At 41.2% G+C, this 18,654-nt stretch overlaps 1 protein-coding gene across 6 annotated transcripts in view; it reads left to right on the top strand.

Annotated features, from left to right (window-relative positions):
- Positions 1–18,654, top strand: part of SV2C (synaptic vesicle glycoprotein 2C) — a 224,218-nt gene that overhangs the window by 185,296 nt on the left and 20,268 nt on the right. For all 6 annotated transcript variants that reach the window (XM_006051065.4, XM_044925469.2, XM_044925470.2 and 3 more), the window contains 7 exons: positions 427–516; positions 4,979–5,089; positions 5,672–5,760; positions 11,033–11,191; positions 14,101–14,234; positions 15,737–15,940; positions 16,437–16,596. In XM_006051065.4, coding sequence (XP_006051127.4) covers positions 427–516; positions 4,979–5,089; positions 5,672–5,760; positions 11,033–11,191; positions 14,101–14,234; positions 15,737–15,940; positions 16,437–16,596 — 947 coding nt within the window. The remainder of the gene's footprint in view (positions 1–426; positions 517–4,978; positions 5,090–5,671; positions 5,761–11,032; positions 11,192–14,100; positions 14,235–15,736; positions 15,941–16,436; positions 16,597–18,654) is intronic.

Genomic DNA, 18,654 nt, shown 5'->3' with positions numbered 1-18,654 from the left:
TCAAGGAAGCCAGAGACATTGAAACAAGTTCCTTTTAACCCTAGGAGAGTATGTTTGCCTCTTCAGGAGGTACATTTTTCCTTCCTACTACTGAACTATGGAGGGTTTGGTCTCATGGAGACATACTTTCAACAACCAGCAGGCGAAAAGGCTGCCTCAAGGCCTGAAAGCGCTAATGTTCCTCCTCAAGCAAGTGGTTTCTCTCACTGAAGAAAACGCGCCTTATTGTTTTATAAAGGAAACACTATTCCTTGAGCTGCTGCTGCACTCAGGGCATCCGGGTAGTCTGTGTTTCCAATGGGATGGACCTAAACCGTTTGCACTGTTGCACCCAGTGGGATCTGACAATACCACGTGGTGATTGGAAAATCGCAGAGCATGTGTGTTTCACCTCCTGGCCATTCACTGTCTACTCATATCTCTTAGGTTGGAAAACACGATGAAGCCTGGATGATTCTGAAGTTAATTCACGACACAAACATGAGAGCACGGGGTCAGCCTGAGAAGGTCTTCACGGTGAGTACTGATTCTCAGTGAATCCTCTATGCCAAAGGCCAAAAAACCTTTTCAGAAAAGGCCTGGTCATAAATTCCATTCTCGCTGCACCAGCCACTCGTTTCTCAGTATCTCATACTTGCTGTTTTACTTGCTGCACGGCTGTTGTATGTGCTTTTACCTCTGCATGGAATGGTCTTCCATCCTCCAGTTACCAAATGTATTCTCAATGGGAAAACTCATCTAAACTAATAAAAAATTGAACGCATAGTATTTTTTGGAAAGAACAGTATTTTTTTTCTCAGAACCTCCACCAAAATAAAAAAGAGTGTTTTTTAAATCCTTTGATGTAGGCAACATGTAATTATGCCAAAAATGTCTAAGTTAGGTTTAAAGGTGATATAAGCAAAATATTCAATGTCTTATAAACAGCATCAGTTATAGTTCTTAAAATAACTGAAATAGTTCCTGATTAAACAATCCCTTGACACTTATTGACTCGTTACATTTTTAATATGAAACAGATTTTTTGTAATATGAAGGTATAAGTCAGTCTGGCCTTTATCTAAATGATCACAGATTCTTAATTAATATAAATGTTTTCTGCAGTGTAATGGAGGAACAAAGGTAAATAATGGATGTCCACCATTGAGGACCTGGAATCCTTTGAGTGAACACTTCTTTTGAGTATATGCACTACAGAGAAAGAGTAAATTCAAGGATCATAAGGCAAACGGAATCTTGAGGTGTCATGTAGATACTCAATGTCACCTAACTCTTCTCAGCCGGTTGAGAATAAACCCTCTACCCAAGATTTCTGAGAAGGTGTCTCTGTAGAACCTCATTGTCCTGCTAACCTGCTTTTTCTTCCAGAAGGTCTGAGTTACCAAGTTCATTCATGATCATCCACATTAATATGACTGTATAAAGATTAGGTGGGAATAAGATTTGACCACTCTAAAAGAATGGGTCATTTCAATCATTTATATGTGACTTCCAAGGTCATTACAGGATTCTGCCATGACACATTTGATCTTTTTCTTATTATATCTACAACACGGTGAATTCACATGCCTTCCTCAAAGGTCTTCTTCCTGTGTACCTAATTTGAATAGTGTTTTTCAGGATGTTGTTTGCAGCAAACTCCTCTTTTAAGTTCATTCACATTCTCCTTAGCTGATCTCAGCTACTTCCCAGATCTTTTTCTCCAAATGGACAAACTGAGCTCCAGACATACATGTTGAAGGGCTTTGTGGCCATACTCCTATGTACTAGAGGCCCTTCAAATTCTGAATTTCTAAATCTGAACTTCGCACCTGAAGAGTCTCCAAATCTCTTCTTTGTCCAAAGACTTATCAGCAAGTGCCGCCAGCACCACCTAAACTAGACCCCTGAAAACTATCCTATTTCTTTCTTTCCTTTATCTCTATTATGTCAAAAAAAATCCAGTATGTGTTGTTATTCTCCATCCTAAATATCTCTCATCATTGTCTCTTACTTTCTACCCTTATTGCCACTCATTTGGTTCATTCCTCCCTACTCGCTGCCCTCTGCCCTTGCACCATTCTTCAGGAATCACAACGATTCATTGCAGTTTCCAATACAGTCTTTTCTCTTACATCTCTGGATGTTTGCATGTGGTGTTCCTCCCACTTGGAATGCCCTTCAAATCACTGATAACACATGGCAAATGACATACTTCTCCATAAGCTCCAGCTCAAATTCCACAGTCCATCAAGTCTTCTCTCTCACTCCCAGGTCAGCTTGGGTGTTCTGTACAGTATGTCTCTCCCATCTGATGTAGATTTCCACTGGGATACTTTCTAATTTATATGGTAATTGCTTAGAGAGCACGATGGTTTATGATTGCATCTCCAGGGTCCAGTACCAGTCCTGGCTCCCATGGGTGCCGATGAAAGAATGTACAAACAAACAAACACTAATGAGTGGAGAAGAAGCCTCACAAAAGGAATATATCGAGTCAGAATGGCCTTCGTCAAAAAAAACACAAGTAACAAATGTTGGTGAGAATGGAGAAAAGGGACCCTTTGTACATTGTTGGTGAGAAGAGTAAATTGGTGAAGACACAGTGGAAAACATTAGGGAGATTCCTCAAAAAACTGAAAATAGAACTACCATATGACCTAACAATCCCACTCCTGGGTATACACCCAAAAAAACTCAAAAATGTTAATTTGAAAAGATACATGAACCCATGCAACCCATTGTTCACAGCATTATCTATGATAGCCAAGATACAGAAGCAGTCTAAGTGTCCATTAGCAGATGAATGGATAAAGAAGATGATATCATAAACAGTAGAATATTACTCAGCCATAAAAAAGAATAAAACTTTGCCATTTACAGCAATATGGGTGAACTTGGAGGGCATTGTGCTAAATGAAATAATTCAGACAGAGAAAGACAAATACTGTATACCACTTTTATGTGGAATCTAAAAAAACACAGCAACCTAGTGAATATAACAAAACAGAAGTGGGCTCACAGGTGTAGAGAACAAACTAGTGGTTAGCAGTGGGGGGAAGCGGGGGAGAGGAGAGGGGCAGTGAAGGCGCAGGAGTAAAAAACGAATTATTATGGGATCATATGAAATCATCTGCGTGAAACTTTTGAAAATTGTAAAACATGATAGAATTCAAGGAATCTTTCATTCAGGACAAAAAAAGAATTTGTTGTTCAGTCGCTAAGTCATGTCCAAGAATTTGTTGTTTAGTCACTAAGTCATGTCCGACTCTTTGCAACCCCATGGACTGCCACATGCCAGGCTTCCATGTCCTCCGCTATCTCCTGGAGCCTGCTCAAGTTCATGTCCATTGAGTCAGTGATGCTATCTTAAAAAAAAAAAAAGGAATACCCCTGTGATTTAAAAAGAAAACAAAACTCTAGAGTGTCACAAAATAATGAATGGTTTGTAGCTGACCCTATTTGCAATCCTGCTTTTAACTCAGACATCATCGTCACTAAATACAGACATCTTTGTTTAGCCAGGGAGAGGCTACTGCCCACCTGGTATAATTTGAAAGATACCGAGGGTCCTCAAATCACCTCTGTCAAAAGCCAGTCTTGGTACCTGGTTTTGTGCAGTAGAAGTACTGCTTCAGATGTTGGCAGTCTCTCCAGAAAGATCTATTCAGAAGTTATCCCTGGCAGGGATAGCGTGTGTGCACGTTTCTGTCCTCTCTCAGCTTTGTCAAAAGCAGGTAGATTATGACTAACAAGGTAAGATGGGATAGGTCCACAAAGGAAAAATGCTTCCCTTTCCTCCCCAACCCCACCTCTTTTCAGGCTTCATTCTCTGTGCTGAAAGTATTGCTTCTCCTGACTCTTGGCTCTTTTCCTTAGGAGAAGGAGGCTAGCTTAAGTCATGGATACAGGCTATACCTCCATCATTTGTTCCCCTTCTGTCACTGAAGAGTCAGTCTTGGTGCTTGCAACTTAAACTCATTCATTGGACTTCACCTTCAGGTCGCCTGTGGGTATTTGCTGACTAGTCACTGTGGGTTTGGGCTTCCCAGGTGATGCTAGGGATAAAGAATCTGCCTGCTAATGCAGGAGACATGGGTTTGATCTCTGGGTCAGGAAGATCTCCTGGAGGAGGAAATGGCAGTCCACTTCAGTATTCTTGCCTGGGAAATCCTATGGACAGAGGAGCCTGGCGGGCTACAGTTCATGGGGTTGCAAAGAGTCAGACATGACTGAATGTACACTATTTGGCTGTGAGAGAAGGAAGAGAGGGTCAAGAATGGAAGTTACATGGGAAAGCTCTAAGAACTCTGTTTAGGGGGCAAATTCATCAAGTAAGTAGGTTCCAAAGAAAAGTGTGTTCAGTCACTTTTGTCTAAGCAAAGTAATTCTTAATCCACAAGTGACTCTATCTGGACTTCTATCTGCTAGTGTGTCCCTTTTTTTTAAAGTTTATTTTATTGAAATGGAGTTGATTTACAATGTTGTATTAATTTCTACTGTACAGCAAAGGGATTCATTACATGTATATGCATCCTTTATCGTGTTCTTTTCCATTATGGTTTTTCACAAGATACAGTTCCCTGTGCTGTACAGTAGGACTTGGTTGTTTATCCGTTTTCTTTGTCATAGTTTGCTAATCCCAAACTCTCAATCCTTCCCTCCCCCACCTCCCAATGTGTGCCTTTTGAGTCGTGACTCAGAGAAGGGCGTTTTGTTTCATTTAATTCCATTACTACTTACTCTTCCCCCTCTTCTTTATGGTATTCACCCTCTCATTCATTCTTTATTCAGTTCTCTTAGGTGCCTTTGAAGAGAGAGAGGTCTTCTTTTTAAGACACCAGTGGTCTCCTATTTATGGATACCTGCTTATGTATCAAACACCTGCTTCCTTTTTGTTGGCGTCAGCTTTCACTCCTTTTAAAAACAAATTGTAAGCCTAAACGCTACAACTTCAGAGACGAAAACTCAGCACTTTGCCCTCTGTTGCTCCTTACAGGTAAACAGAATCAAAACCCCAAGACAGATAGATGAACTGATTGAAATTGAGAGCGACACGGGAACATGGTTCAGGAGGTGCTCCGTTCGCATCCGCACAGAACTGTATGGAGTAAGTAACAAGCCCCCTCTGACTCGCGGGCTCGCTTCTCGCTGGAGGTTAGTCAGAAACAGGGTTGGCAGAATCCACCCCGTGAGTGGGGCTCTTCCCCCTCCTGCCCAGGGCACCTGACTCCTGGTGTGGGACCAGGTAATGGGATTCCCTTACGATCAGCGGGGAAGCCAAGATGTTGCTTTTTGGGGAGAGGGCAGGTGTTAAACAAGGAGTCCTACTAGTGATGGGGTAAACCATCTCGAGTTACTTTGTCTGTTGGAAGCTGATAAATACAAATTCCAGCATTTGGTTTCCTGTAGCCTTTAGCTTTGGAGAAGGCGATGGCACCCCACTTCAGTATTCTTGCCTGGAAAATCCCATGGATGGGGGAGCCTGGTGGGCTGCAGTCTATGGGGTCACACAGAGTCGGACACAATTGAAGTGACTTAGCAGCAGCACCAGCCCTTAGCTTTTACATTTTAAGTCCAAATGAATCCAGCCTGAAGAACAGGCAACAATTTTATAATTTGTCAGAGGGGGTTGGGAAGTAGAGTTGCCTAGGGACTGGCGTAAGAAAACCAACTCTCTGATATTTTACAGATTTGGTTGACTTTTATGAGATGTTTCACCTACCCAGTCAGGGACAATACCATAAAACTCACGATTGTGTGGTTCACGCTGTCCTTTGGGTAAGTGGTCCTTACATTTTTTGGTGAACGAAATCCTTAAATTTCCATACTATAACCCCCAACCTCGCTGCTTTCTTCTCTTATACTGTGTGATGCTATTAACTCTAGGATTTTTTTTTTTCATTTTAGATTTGCTAACAGTTACAGTTTTTCTCAAGCAATCATTTTATTTATGTTGTCATAAAGCTGGGGTGGCAAAACCAACAGTGTTTGGAAAGTTCAATAAGACCAAGGATGATTTGCTCCCATGATTTCTCCACTCTCTCCTCATTGGTGGAGCTCCATCCCCGCTGGCCTCTTTGTTCTTCCTCCAGTGTGCCAGAACTTTCTTGAACATGTCCCATCTCGCATCTGTGCCCTGCCCCCAGACATGGACCAGTTCATTTCTCTCCTCCATTGAGGCTTTCCTCCTATGCCACCTTCTCAGTGATACTTCCCCAAGTACCTTTTTAAAACTGTAGCTTCTCAGTCCCCCTTCAGATTCCCTGTCCTCTTCTCAGCTTTCTTATTCCCCATTGTGCCTTCTATCATCTTCTAATAGACAAAAAGCTTTTTCATTCTGTAGGAATAAAGAGAGCTCTGTCTTCCTCCTTTAGAAGCTCTGTGAGAACAGAGATTTTAAACTGTTTTGATCACTGATATATGGCCCTGGCACAAAATAAGTGCTCAATAAATAGGTGTCAGGGCTTCCCAGGGGGCTCAGGGCTAAAGAATCATCCTGCCAACGTAGGGGACAAATTTGAATGCAGAGTTCCAAAGAATAGCAAGGAGAGATAAGAAAAGACTTCTTCAGTGATCAGTGCAAAGAAATAGAGCAAAACAATAGAATGGAAAAGACTAGAGATCTCTTCAAGAAAACTACATATACCAAGAGAATATTTCATGCAAAGATGGGCAAAATAAAGGACAGAAATGATATGGACCTATCAGAAGCAGAAGATATTAAGAAGAGGTGACAAGAATATATAGAAAAACTATGCAAAAAAGATCCTCATGACCCGGATAACCATGATGGTGTGATCACTGACCTAGAGCCAGACATCCTGGAATGTGAAGTCAAGTGGGCCTTAGAAAGCATCACTACGAACAAAGCTAGTGGAGGTGATGAAATTCCAGTTGAGCTATTTCAAATCCTCAAAGATGATGCTGTGAAAGTGCTGCACTCAATGTGCCAGCAAATCTGGAAAATTCAACAGTGACCACAGTACTGAAAAAGATCGGTTTTCAGTCCAATCCCAAAGAAAGGCAATGCCAAAGAATGTTCAAACTACCACACAACTGCACTCATCTCACATGCTAGCAAAGTAATGCTCAAAACTCTCCAAGCCAGGCTCCAACAGTATGTGAACCGTGAACTTCCACATGTTCAAGCTGGTTTTAGAAAAGGCAGAGGAACCAGAGATCAAATTGCCAACATCTGCTGGATCATCAAAAAACCAAGAGAGTGCTAGAAAAACATCTCCTTCTGCTTTACTGACTATGCCAAAGCCTTTGACTGTGTGGATCACAACAAACTGGAAAATTCTGAAAGAGATGGGAATACCAGACTACCTTGCCTGCCTCCTGAGAAATCTGTATGCAGTCAGGAAGCAACAGTTATAACTGGACATGGAACAACAGACTGGTTCCAAATTGGGAAACAAATATGTCAAGGCTGTATATTGTCACCCTGCTTATTTAACTTATATGCAGAGTACATCATGCGAAATGCCAGGCTGGATGAAGCACAAGCTGGAATCAAGATTGCCGGGAGAAATATCAATAACCTCAAATATGCAGGTGACACTACCTTATGGCAGAAAGTGAAGAACTAAAGACCCTTTTGATGAAAATGAAAGAAGAGAGTGAAAAAGTTGACTTAAAACTCAACATTCAGAAAAGATCATGGCATGCAGTCCCACCACTTCATGGCAAATAGATGGGGAAACAATGGAAACAGTGAGAGACTTTATTAAGGCTTGGTTTATCCAAAATCACTGGAGATGGTGACTGCAGCCATGAAATTAAAAGGCACTTGATCCTTGGAAGAAAAGCTATGACAAACCTAGACAGAATACTAAAAAGCAGAGACATTACTTTACCAACAAAGGTCCGTCTAGTTAACGCTATGGTTTTTCTAGTAGTCATGTATGGATGTGAGAGTTGGACTATAAAGAAAGCTGAGCACCAAAGAATTGATGCTTTTGAACTGTGGTGTTGGAGAAGACTCTTGGGAGTCCCTCAGACTATAAGCAGATCAAACCAGTCAATCCTAAAGGAAATCAGACCTGAATATTCACTGGAAGGACTGATGTTGAAGCTGAAACTCCAATACTTTGGCCACCTGTTGCAAAGAACTAACTAATTGGATAAGACCCTGATGCTGGAAAAGACTGAAGGCGGGAGGAAAAGGGGACGACAGAGGATGAGATGGTTGGATGGCATCACCAACTCGATGGACATGAGTTTGAGTAGGCTCTGGGAGTTGGTGATGGACAGGGAAGCCTGGCATGCCACAGTCCATGGGGTGGCAAAGAGTCGGACAAGACTGAGCAACTGAACTGAACTGAATGCAGAAGACAAGGAGATGCAAGTTCAGTCCCTGGGTCAGGAAGATTCCCTGGAGCAGGAAATGACAACCCACTGCAGTATTCTTGTCTAGAGAATCCCACAGACAGAGGAGCCTGGCAGGCTACACTCCATAGGGTCGCAGAGAGTGGACACAACTGAAGCAACTTAGCATGGACACGTGCAAGTTTCTACCATGTGCTAAACACTGGCTAGATCCAAAGAAAAAGCAAAACAAATGTCTTGCTCTTGAAATGTGAAGAGTTACAGGATAATATTTATGATTTATTTTGTTTACTTACCTGTTATTGACCACATTTTAAGCTTTATGATTTCCTTATAAAGTCCCTGAAACTTCAAACAATGTGTAGCATTCAGTGGCTATCCAGTAAACACTGGCTGAATAAATGGAACGTAGCAGAAACTCCTCCATGTTATTGATGATGAATGTTCCAGGGTGTCATGCTTCCCTCATTGTTGGCATTTTTGAAGATTTGTATCCTCTGGATATGAATAGAGAGCCCTGCAGAGTTGCTGCCTCCAGAGTCATTTCATATTCAGTGGCCACCACTCACACCCCTGCAGTAATTATTTCATGATATGTGAAGACAAGAGGCTGGAATCTATGGAATCCTGAGGCAGAGATGATTCAGGAATCCTGTTGACAATGCTGATGATAAAAACAACTTAGCCTTTTGAGCACTCGCTATGTGCTGGGTATTTTGCATTCCATTTATTCCAAGCAGTTACCCGGGGAGGTGGTTACTCTCATCATTCTGATATTAGAGATGGCAGGTAACTGATGCTTTGATAACTTGCCCAAGATCACATGGCTGGTAAGTGGCAAGGCCAGGATTCTAAACCTAGCTTGTCTATCTGCACAAGTGATTCTCATAACCACTTCTTCCCCTGTGTAGCTCAGTGTAACTGGGGATAAATCAGAGCAGTGGTTCTCGAACTTGAGTATCAGAAGAGTTCCTTGGAGGACTGCACCCCACAGTTTCTGATTCAGCAGGTCTGGATGAGGCCTGAGGGTCTGCATTTCTAACAAGTTCCCAGGTGATTCTGATGGTGCTGGTCCAGAGACCCTGCTTTGGGTGGGAAGCACCAGTTTAGAACCGCATTGTCCAGTGAAGATATAACATCAGCCACTTGCATCATTTTAAATGTCCTGGCAGTCACATTTAAAAAGGGGTGAAAAAAAGGAAAAGGAAACTGGTGAAACAGACTTTAATAATATATCTTATTTTACTTGTTTTGTCCAAAATATTATCATTTCTTGACATTTAATCAATATGATTAATGACTTAATTTTACATTTTTCCCATACGTATGTCTCATCTGGACTGGTCACATTTTACTGCTCATACCTGTGGTTAGTGGCTACTGCTCTGAAGATCATGGCAGCATGGCTTAGCTGTAACCTGTTAGAATAACATACTACAGGTGAGAGGTAGAAAGTGGGCAATAACCTGGCTTTTCCAATAAATACTTAAATGGCCTTTTTCCCAGCCTTGAACCTTGGGGGCATGGGCTCTGCCCCCAGGCTAACAGGACCACAGTAGTGAAGGAACCAAGAAAAATCATCCATTAATAAAGAGGTCATTCTCTAAGGGCCCTCACAGTTTGGGGACCCCAGGAGTTTGTAGCTGAGACTAGAAGATGGGATTCTTCAGTGTAGCCTGAGGGGATGAGGAGAAATCTCTGGGCCAGGATATGCCTGTTTAGGATGGAATTCTTACACATGTCTCTTTCCCAAGGAGAGACTCAGGACCTGAGATTCTCCAGGGAAATCCAGGCCATCCCTCTATCTTGATTCTTGCAGACCTGTGATGAGGAGGGGCCAATGAGATTCCTATTTGATGACCCATAATGCTAAGGGACGGGGGTGGGGGTGGGGGGAGTGGGGCACAGTCCTAATTAGCAGTGCTTCTCCAGGAACCACTACCTCTCTGAAAATAGCAGGGAGATGGTCATGGCCACTAGAGTGCCAGCACCTTTAGAGACACCTTTATAGCATGCACCCACTGGGTCTCCAGGAGGCGGCCATGGCCACAGCTCCGGCAGCAGCTCCAGGCGAAGTGACGGGAAAAGATGGTTTCTCTGTGATATGGAATCCTGAAATGTGATCATTCTTTAAAAAGGATCAAGCTCTGAGCCTTTGGAGTGGGAGCATTGACTCCAAGACTCTAGACTCTAAGGAGTATCAAATAGTGAGAACTCACACAAAGGAAACCATTTAGATAGACCAGGCATCACCCAACCAACAGAGGCATCCTGTGCAGGATGCCTCATCTAAACAACAAACAAAGCAAAAATACAAACCCAATCATCAGCAGACAGGATTACCACCTCACTCAGCCTTGCCCATCAGAGGAAAAACAAACAAATGAAAAAACCCAGCACAAATCTCACCCTATACGAAGCTTACACAAACCACTGGACCAATCTTAGGAGAGCAGAAACCAAAAGGAAGAAAGAATTCAACCTTGAAGGCTGGGAAAAGGAGACCTCAAACACAATAAGTTAAAAAATAATAATAATAATGAAAAGACAGAGAAATACTACACAAATGAAGGAAAAAACTAGAAAAACAGAAGTCCAAAAAAAATGAAGAGGACATAGACAAACTACCTGAAAAAGAATTCAGAATAATGATAGTAAAGATGATCAAAAACCTTGAAAGCAAACACCTTTACAAACTCACATTTCTTTGTCTTTGCAGGTACTACGGATTATCTGTTTGGTTCCCCGATGTCATTAAACATCTGCAGTCGAATGTGTTGAAAAATGTAGATGAACCAAAAGTGAAATTTTCAAATGCAACTATTAACTTTACAATGGCAAATCAGATTATTACCGGAATGGAATGTGACAATGGCAGGTCCAGAAACTTTTAAATCATTTAACCCTACCTCATCTTAAAAATGTATTTCTTATTTGCCTTCATGACACTAAAATATGCATATGCATAATTTTTTTTCAGTTTATACATGTAGTCATTTTCAGACTGAATTCAAATGCTTCCAAATGGGCTTTAAAGAAAAGATACACATATATCAGTTAATTCACTTAAATTACTTCTTAAACTGAGCTACTTCCCATTTGTAAAGGAGTGGAATTGACTGGTGTGAAACGAAAATTCAGAGAGGCCCTGTAAAGCAAGCAAAATATGTTATGGAAGGGAAGAGTAAGGATCATGAGAAAACGGGTTATAGTGTTATTTAACTCAAAGAGGAAATCTGACATGTAATTTCATGCCTGTTTTTTGCCTCTGGAAAAGGGGGCTGCTACTCTTCAGAATTCCTTCCTTCTTCACTATGCTGGTTCAAGAATTGGGGTTAAGTTGTATCAGAGAAAGTTTCAGTTAAAGAATGGGAATGATTTTCCAAAGTTAAGGAGATAAGTTAGCAAAGGACATTTTTGAGTATGGAGTGTGGAACTCCTCGTGATGAGGAGGAAGAACTGATTCAAGAAATGGTCGTGGTTTATTTTTTTGGAGATGGAAAAGGGCAGACAAGGCCCTCGTTTCTACCCATTATTTATCTGAGCAAATGGTTGCTGGTATGACTTTCTGTTGGTTTACATCATTCTTAGGAAATCCTCCCAATTTAAAAAGAGATCAAAGTAAAAATCTAACATAATTGATAAAAGTTTCTCTGGGCAAAAACCAGTTTGGAAAGATGAAAATTAATTCTGTGGGATGCTTATGGTTTGTGTAATGAAAAGGAGAGTTACCAACTAGGAGGTAACTGTATGGATTGGCAATTCACTGGGAGGCCTGATCCACAGAGGATCACCTTTACTCTCCCTCCCAAAATACTGACTTAATCTGTACTTGTTTTTCCACAGAAATCTTGGAGTCAAGTGCTCTATAATTCTAGGTTGAAAATTGACTTCATTATTTAAAAATTATTGTAATCTCATTAGAAATTTCTAGTATGTCATATTTTTTAAAAAAATGACAATATGGTCATATGGTCTCCAATATGGTCAATCATGGAGAAATTCTTTACTTTGGCAATATAATGATTAATAATTTTAATAATATTAAAATCCTTGTAAAGCTCATAAGTTTATTTTAGAAGGTGATAGAAAAAAATGTTTTTGTCTTTCATGGAAATTTGAAATACCACTAACTAACTCAGTTTTTAAAAATAGTTTTCCTAGTCAGCATTCTAAAATGGCAATTCTTCATGTACTGATGAGGAGTGGCCTCTGAAGTAGACTCTGAGGAGAACAAAGCAAGGTGTAGAGTAGCGTCTGCAGAGCACTCCCTGCAGAGCATACGAGCAAATGACAATAGTGGTCCTCTCTGGGAAAAAGAACTGGGTAGCTTGAGGATGGGCGGGCAAAGACTTACTTTTTCCTTTTTGAACATTTTGAATTGTTCTCCATGTGTGTTCTATGCAGATAGCATCCCCTGGGGGGAGGAAAAATTGTTTCCCCTTTCCAAATGCAGTTTCACTTCAGAAAATTAGTGATCTTCTTAAAATGTGCCATGATTTACCCTCCTTCTGTAGATAGATTTATGGCTTAGGTGATCTTCCTCTGAACTCCTAGAGTAGGGGGTGAATGTTTTATGGAGGTTGGTCTCGTAGGCACTTAGTGCATTCTGAGCTGACAAATGCAGTCTGGCATTAGAGTGAGGATGATTTTTAAAATCTCAATAGTAAATTACTTTTAAGTCATCTTCCTTGCCTAAGAGGATTGGTCCCTTTCTGCCCTAATAACACTGGTATTTGGTGTATTAACTTCTTCCCCAGTTGAACAAGCATTTTCCTTTCAATGACTGGTGAAGGATACATTCACAGTCTCTTAATAAATTACCAAGACACATTGATATATATGTATACATGTCTTCCAAGGGTCTTTATCAACACTTAATATCTGAACCATAAACTCTTCTAAGATGTCAGAATGATTGTGACTATTATCATCTCCACCTTCCCTCTTGCATCACCCAAAATGAATCAGAGCAAGTTTCATCATTCTACCATTTCCAAAAATAGGCCGAGCTATGGTCATTTAGCTTGGTTTGAGGAACACCTCTTGGCACTGAGAAGAAAAATATTCTTGGAAATGACTGTGAGCAATAAGTTTCTTGACCCTTGAGATAATCATTCCTCACATAAGTGATTCTCCCATCCTCTCTTTAAGATAATTGGAAGTCTCTACACTAGAATAAAGAATCTTTGGGTTATCAGCTTTGGAAATAAAAGTAAGCATGGGAGCACATGCTCAAGTTACAGCTGTTAACCCCAAATAGAGAATTTTCAAATAAAGGCATATGTAAAGGAGCAAGAGGGAGGATAGGATTAAAAAATAAAGAATCAGTAGCCACAGGTAATCTCCAAACTCAATGCCTTCAACTGTATACCCCACAAACACCCTTTTACCAACACTGCTGAAGGCTACATGAAGTTGTTTTGGATGCCATCTCTTTTTCTGGTGGAAAATAATGTTGGGAAACAATGAGATAGTCAAAAGGACAGGCTCTATGAGGAAGATGGGGGAGAGCTAAGAGTGTAGAAAACCCAGAAGCCACTGTCCTTTTTAATTAAGAGAGTCCATAGTGGAACCTCAGGTAACCCTCTTCAGTATTCTTTTCTGGAGAGCCCCATGGACAGAGGAGCCTGGTGGGCTAAAGACCATCGTGTCGCAGAGTCAGACACAACTGAAGCGATTTAGCACAGCCCGTAGTGGAACATCACATCTCTAAATCTGTTTAACTTAACTTTGTACCCTGATAGACACAATAATTGACATGAATTTTTTTTGTGTGTTGGACAGATTTGCAGGGATCAGGTTCAAATCCATAACTTTTGAAAATTCAATTTTTAAGTCCTGCACCTTTGAGGATGTGACTTCAGTCAACACCTACTTCAAGAACTGCACATTTATTGAAACCGTTTTTAACAAAACAGGTAGGTGTGCCACTTAACCCTGCCTGGGTCCTCTTCACAGCCCTGGCTCTTGGCAGAGATGTGATACCTATTTGGTGATAGGTGTGGGCAGACGCTTATGGGGGAAGTGAACGTTAAAGTACAAATGAACAAACTCCCTCCATCAGGTTGGATCAAAGCTGAGCTTGTAGTGACTGTTTTTGTCGTATTTAATGCAGATGGAACAGGCTGAGCTCAAAGTTGGCAAATAATAATAATAATCCTGTGGTGAATAATTTTTAAAGCAGAGAATTAACCTGTAGTCATTTGACAGTCTTGATTTCAAACTCTGCTGTTAGCTTAAGTGAGCTGGCCTGAACTACAGTCTACAGAGATGGACAGTACATGCTCAGTCACATACAGTCTTTTAATTCAATCCACTTAATGGAGTCTGGAAAACACCCCAGGGAAAAAGTTGAGGGAAGCAAACATTGACTGAACACTGACTATATGCTGGTTCCTACCTCAGGTTATTAGACACTCATTGTCTTGTTTAATTTTCACAGTAGCTGAAGCTTCAAAAACTGCAGTAATTTGGCCACAGTTGTACAGCTGGTCACAGCTGACATATGAGCCCAGGCTCATCTGATCGCACAGCCCCTGCTCTATCACCCCACACATTGTTCCATCTGTCCCATGAGATCAAAATAATGGCCCAACACCAGCAGAAGGACCAGCGCCACTTTGTTACCAGCCCTGGCTTCTTGATGCTCAGACAGGAGCCACCTCTGCCTACCTCCAAGTGAGGATGGGGTCAGGGTTCTTAGGATTTATTTAAACAGTGGTCCCTCACTGTCTTCCAACCCATTCAACCTCAGAAGACCAGCTTTTTAGGCCGATTTTGATCAGCGAGGATAACTGTTTTGATCCTCGTTACCTTTCAGCAGAACCCACCATCATCTGCAACTCCTTTTGGCTAGATCCAAGTTCAGGACAAAAATCAGCAGTGAATGCTGGTGACTGTCCAATGAGACCAACTCTGGTTCCTCCATGGGTTCTTCCACTTAAACCTTCACTTGCAAATTCAGCCTCAAGGACCCAAGGGAAGTCCTTTTTCTTCTCACTGCCTCAGAGCTCTATAAATTGGCAGTAGTAAGGCTGATTCATGCACATTTTAGAACAAATTATTTTTGTAATTGTAGTGTAAAAGCTATTAGTACTCTAATGATGGTCCTTACGTAACATGATAATTATAACAAAGTAACAACATAAAGGAGTCAGCAAGCAGTATAATTAGCAATGACCAACCATAAGAAATCAGAATAATTGGACTCAATTTATTCCTTTATGCAATAAAGGTATTCCTTCCTTCAGCTGCATTGGGACCCTGTAACTCAGGGTCCTTGACTAGACCCTGTGCCTTGGCCAGCTCTGAAACCCTCAGGGAGCTTCCAATACCATGGTTTTTTCCTGAATTCTTGGCAAGCTTGCTCATATTGGTGTGCCAGCCTGATGCACTGAACTGTCTTTCTTTGTGTCCACAGATTTTGAGCCATATAAATTCATTAACTGCAGATTTCAAAACAGCACATTTTTGTACAACAAGACAGGATGCCAGTTTACCTTTGATGATGACTATAGTGCCTACTGGATTTACTTTGTCAACTTCCTGGGGACACTGGCCGTGTTGCCAGGGAACATCGTGTCTGCTCTCCTGATGGACAGAATTGGGCGCTTAACGATGCTAGGTATGTGCTTGGTTTCATGTAAAACAGAGGAGCTGCCCTTGCGATCTAGAGGGAGCCTATCTCCTGCTACCCTCCCCAGCCCCTAGGATTTGCATCCCACAGAAATGAGGAGAAATTTCCTAAGACCTTTCATTAAGACTAAATTTTAGTAAAAAAAAAAAAAAAATATATATATATATATATGTCTAATTACATCTCATTTGAACCGCTTCTGTGAGTTAACAGACTGAAAAACCAATTATGTGTGACTAATGTCTATTTTTCTACTTAGGTAGCTGAGTAATTGGTGATGTGTGTTTCATGCTTGCTGTGTTCAGAAGGTAGTTGAGAGGTAAAGCTTATATACAGATAAATGCACCGGTAGCTGAGCTTTTTGAACCCAGAGTGCAGTTTCCTCTTGAGATTCAGTTTTGCTGTGAGATCTCAGAGAACCAGGGGTCCTTGCTCTACTGAGATGACAGGAAACACCCCCACCTTTTGTCTGCTATGTTGGCAGGTGGCTCTATGGTGCTTTCGGGGATCAGTTGTTTCTTCCTTTGGTTTGGCACCAGCGAATCCATGATGATAGGCATGCTGTGTCTGTACAATGGGTTGACCATCTCGGCCTGGAACTCTCTTGATGTGGTCACCGTGGAGCTGTACCCTACAGATCGGAGGTATGTTGAAATGGGCCTCCAGCAAGAGGTGCTCTGAGCCCCATGGGACCACTGAAAGTCAGCCAAACTGTCATTTCCTCCCCAAAGCGAAATTCCAAAGAAAAAAAATCTGGCTTATGAAGTTGTAGGTTCTATTCATATCTTTCATTTATTCTTCATTTTTTAATAAGGCCAAACATGATTTCTTCTTCATTGACTATTACACTCAGTACCATAAAAATGTTATTACTTTGAAAACAGTTTGAAGATTAGTTTCACAATTTGAAAACATTCCTGGGGATTCATGATGATTGCTGAGAAGGGAAAGTCATGAATTCAGTGCTAAATATTACGTTGGAATAGTTACAATGGAAATTGTTCCCAGATCTTTACAGCTTTATTTTATTTACAGCTAGACATTTTTATAGCAATATATGCACTATATAGTTAACTATATGTAATATGTGTATTATATATTTAAAATATATTCAGTATTAGCATTAAATATATATACTAAATATTATAGTTACATTTAACTATAATGTGGTATGGGAAAATCAGGTTTGCCTAGGAACTGTGAAGGCTTTTGAGTATACATGAGTATTTAATTTATTAGACATTAATAACACATTGAAGTAACACTTTGAATATTTGTTTTATTTTTATTTATTTTGGCTGTGCTGCGTCTTTGTTGCTGCACAGGCTTTTCTCTAGTTATGGGCAGTGAGGGCAGCTAGAGAGTGCAGGACACAGGAGTACACTCCGCTCATTGCGGAGGCTTCTCTTGTTGGGGAACATGGGCTCCAGGGCACGCAGGCTTCAGTACTGCAGCACGTGGGTTTAGTAGCCACGGTTCCCGGGCTCTCAAGCACAGGCTCAACACTTGCGGCACCTGGGCTTGGTAGCTTCGATGCTCGTGGGATCTTCCCAGATCAGGGATTGAAGCCATGTCTCCTGCATTGGTAGGTGGATTCGTTACCACTGAGCCACCAAGGAAGCTCTGAAGTTTTTTTTTTTTTTTAAACCTGATTGTGTTTTTGAGGTAGAGTTGATGTTAAATATATATAAGTTTCAGATGTACAACATAGCGCCTCACAACTTTTAAAGGCTATATCCATTTTTAGTTATTAGAAGATATTGGCTATATTCCATGTGTTATGCAATATGTCCTTGCAGCTTGTTTATTTTATACATCTACTCATATATTTTAAAAAGAACATGTGGGGGAATATAGTTGCTAGCAGGAGTTACTCGGGCGATGAAGCCAGTGAAGGGAGTTAACCGTGACCATGACTTAGCTTGCTGGCTATGAGGAAGATACAGTGAAGCAGGGAGGGATCAGCTGCAAGAGCCTCTGTGGACCCCTCATCGGTCCTGAGAGGGTCTTTACCTCATGTTTGCAAATGCCTAGATGACCTCTGCATTAAGGCAACACGGAGAGGTCTCCAGAACACACCTCTTGACCTTGCTGGTCTGTTGAAGGGAAGCCCAACACATTTCCAGTGACCACAAAAAGATCTCCATTAGAATAAAATTACACGTCTGTTCCCAAAATGGAGACAACACAGACTCTGCACTTCATATCATAAAAAGGACAAAACAGTAGGGCTTTGGAGTGGAGCTTCAGCAGCCGATTCATGAGAAGAATAGGAGCCCTGTTTTGCCATTTGCCACACGTGAAGACAAATGGCCTCTGCCTTTTATTTTGTGCCTGCTCTGTCACCATGGAGCCCTGTCTGCTAGAGCATGGAGTCAGGATTCTCTGGACTTTGAAGTGGAGGAGGGTTTTTCTTAGGACAGTGTAGAGACATTTGGGATATCAATTTTCACTGGTCCCGAGTCCCTTCTTTTATTTATTACCCACAGTGGGGTACATTTGCTGCATGCCCAGACTTTCTAACTTATATTTCTTCTTCATGAATTTCTATTACCAAGCTTACAGGAACCCTATATGTTCTCCTGTATCCACCTCCCTGCAGACCATTGGGAACTCTGATGGACTTCTCCTTATCAGATATTCTAATCAATAACCTCCTGTTGATGACTTAGGCTTTGAAAGGGACCATGCAACCCATGTCC

The sequence above is a fragment of the Bubalus bubalis genome, chromosome 11 (genome assembly GCF_019923935.1).
Source record: "Bubalus bubalis isolate 160015118507 breed Murrah chromosome 11, NDDB_SH_1, whole genome shotgun sequence".
Taxonomy (NCBI): domain Eukaryota; kingdom Metazoa; phylum Chordata; class Mammalia; order Artiodactyla; family Bovidae; genus Bubalus; species Bubalus bubalis.
This window is presented reverse-complemented; position numbering and strand designations above follow the sequence as displayed.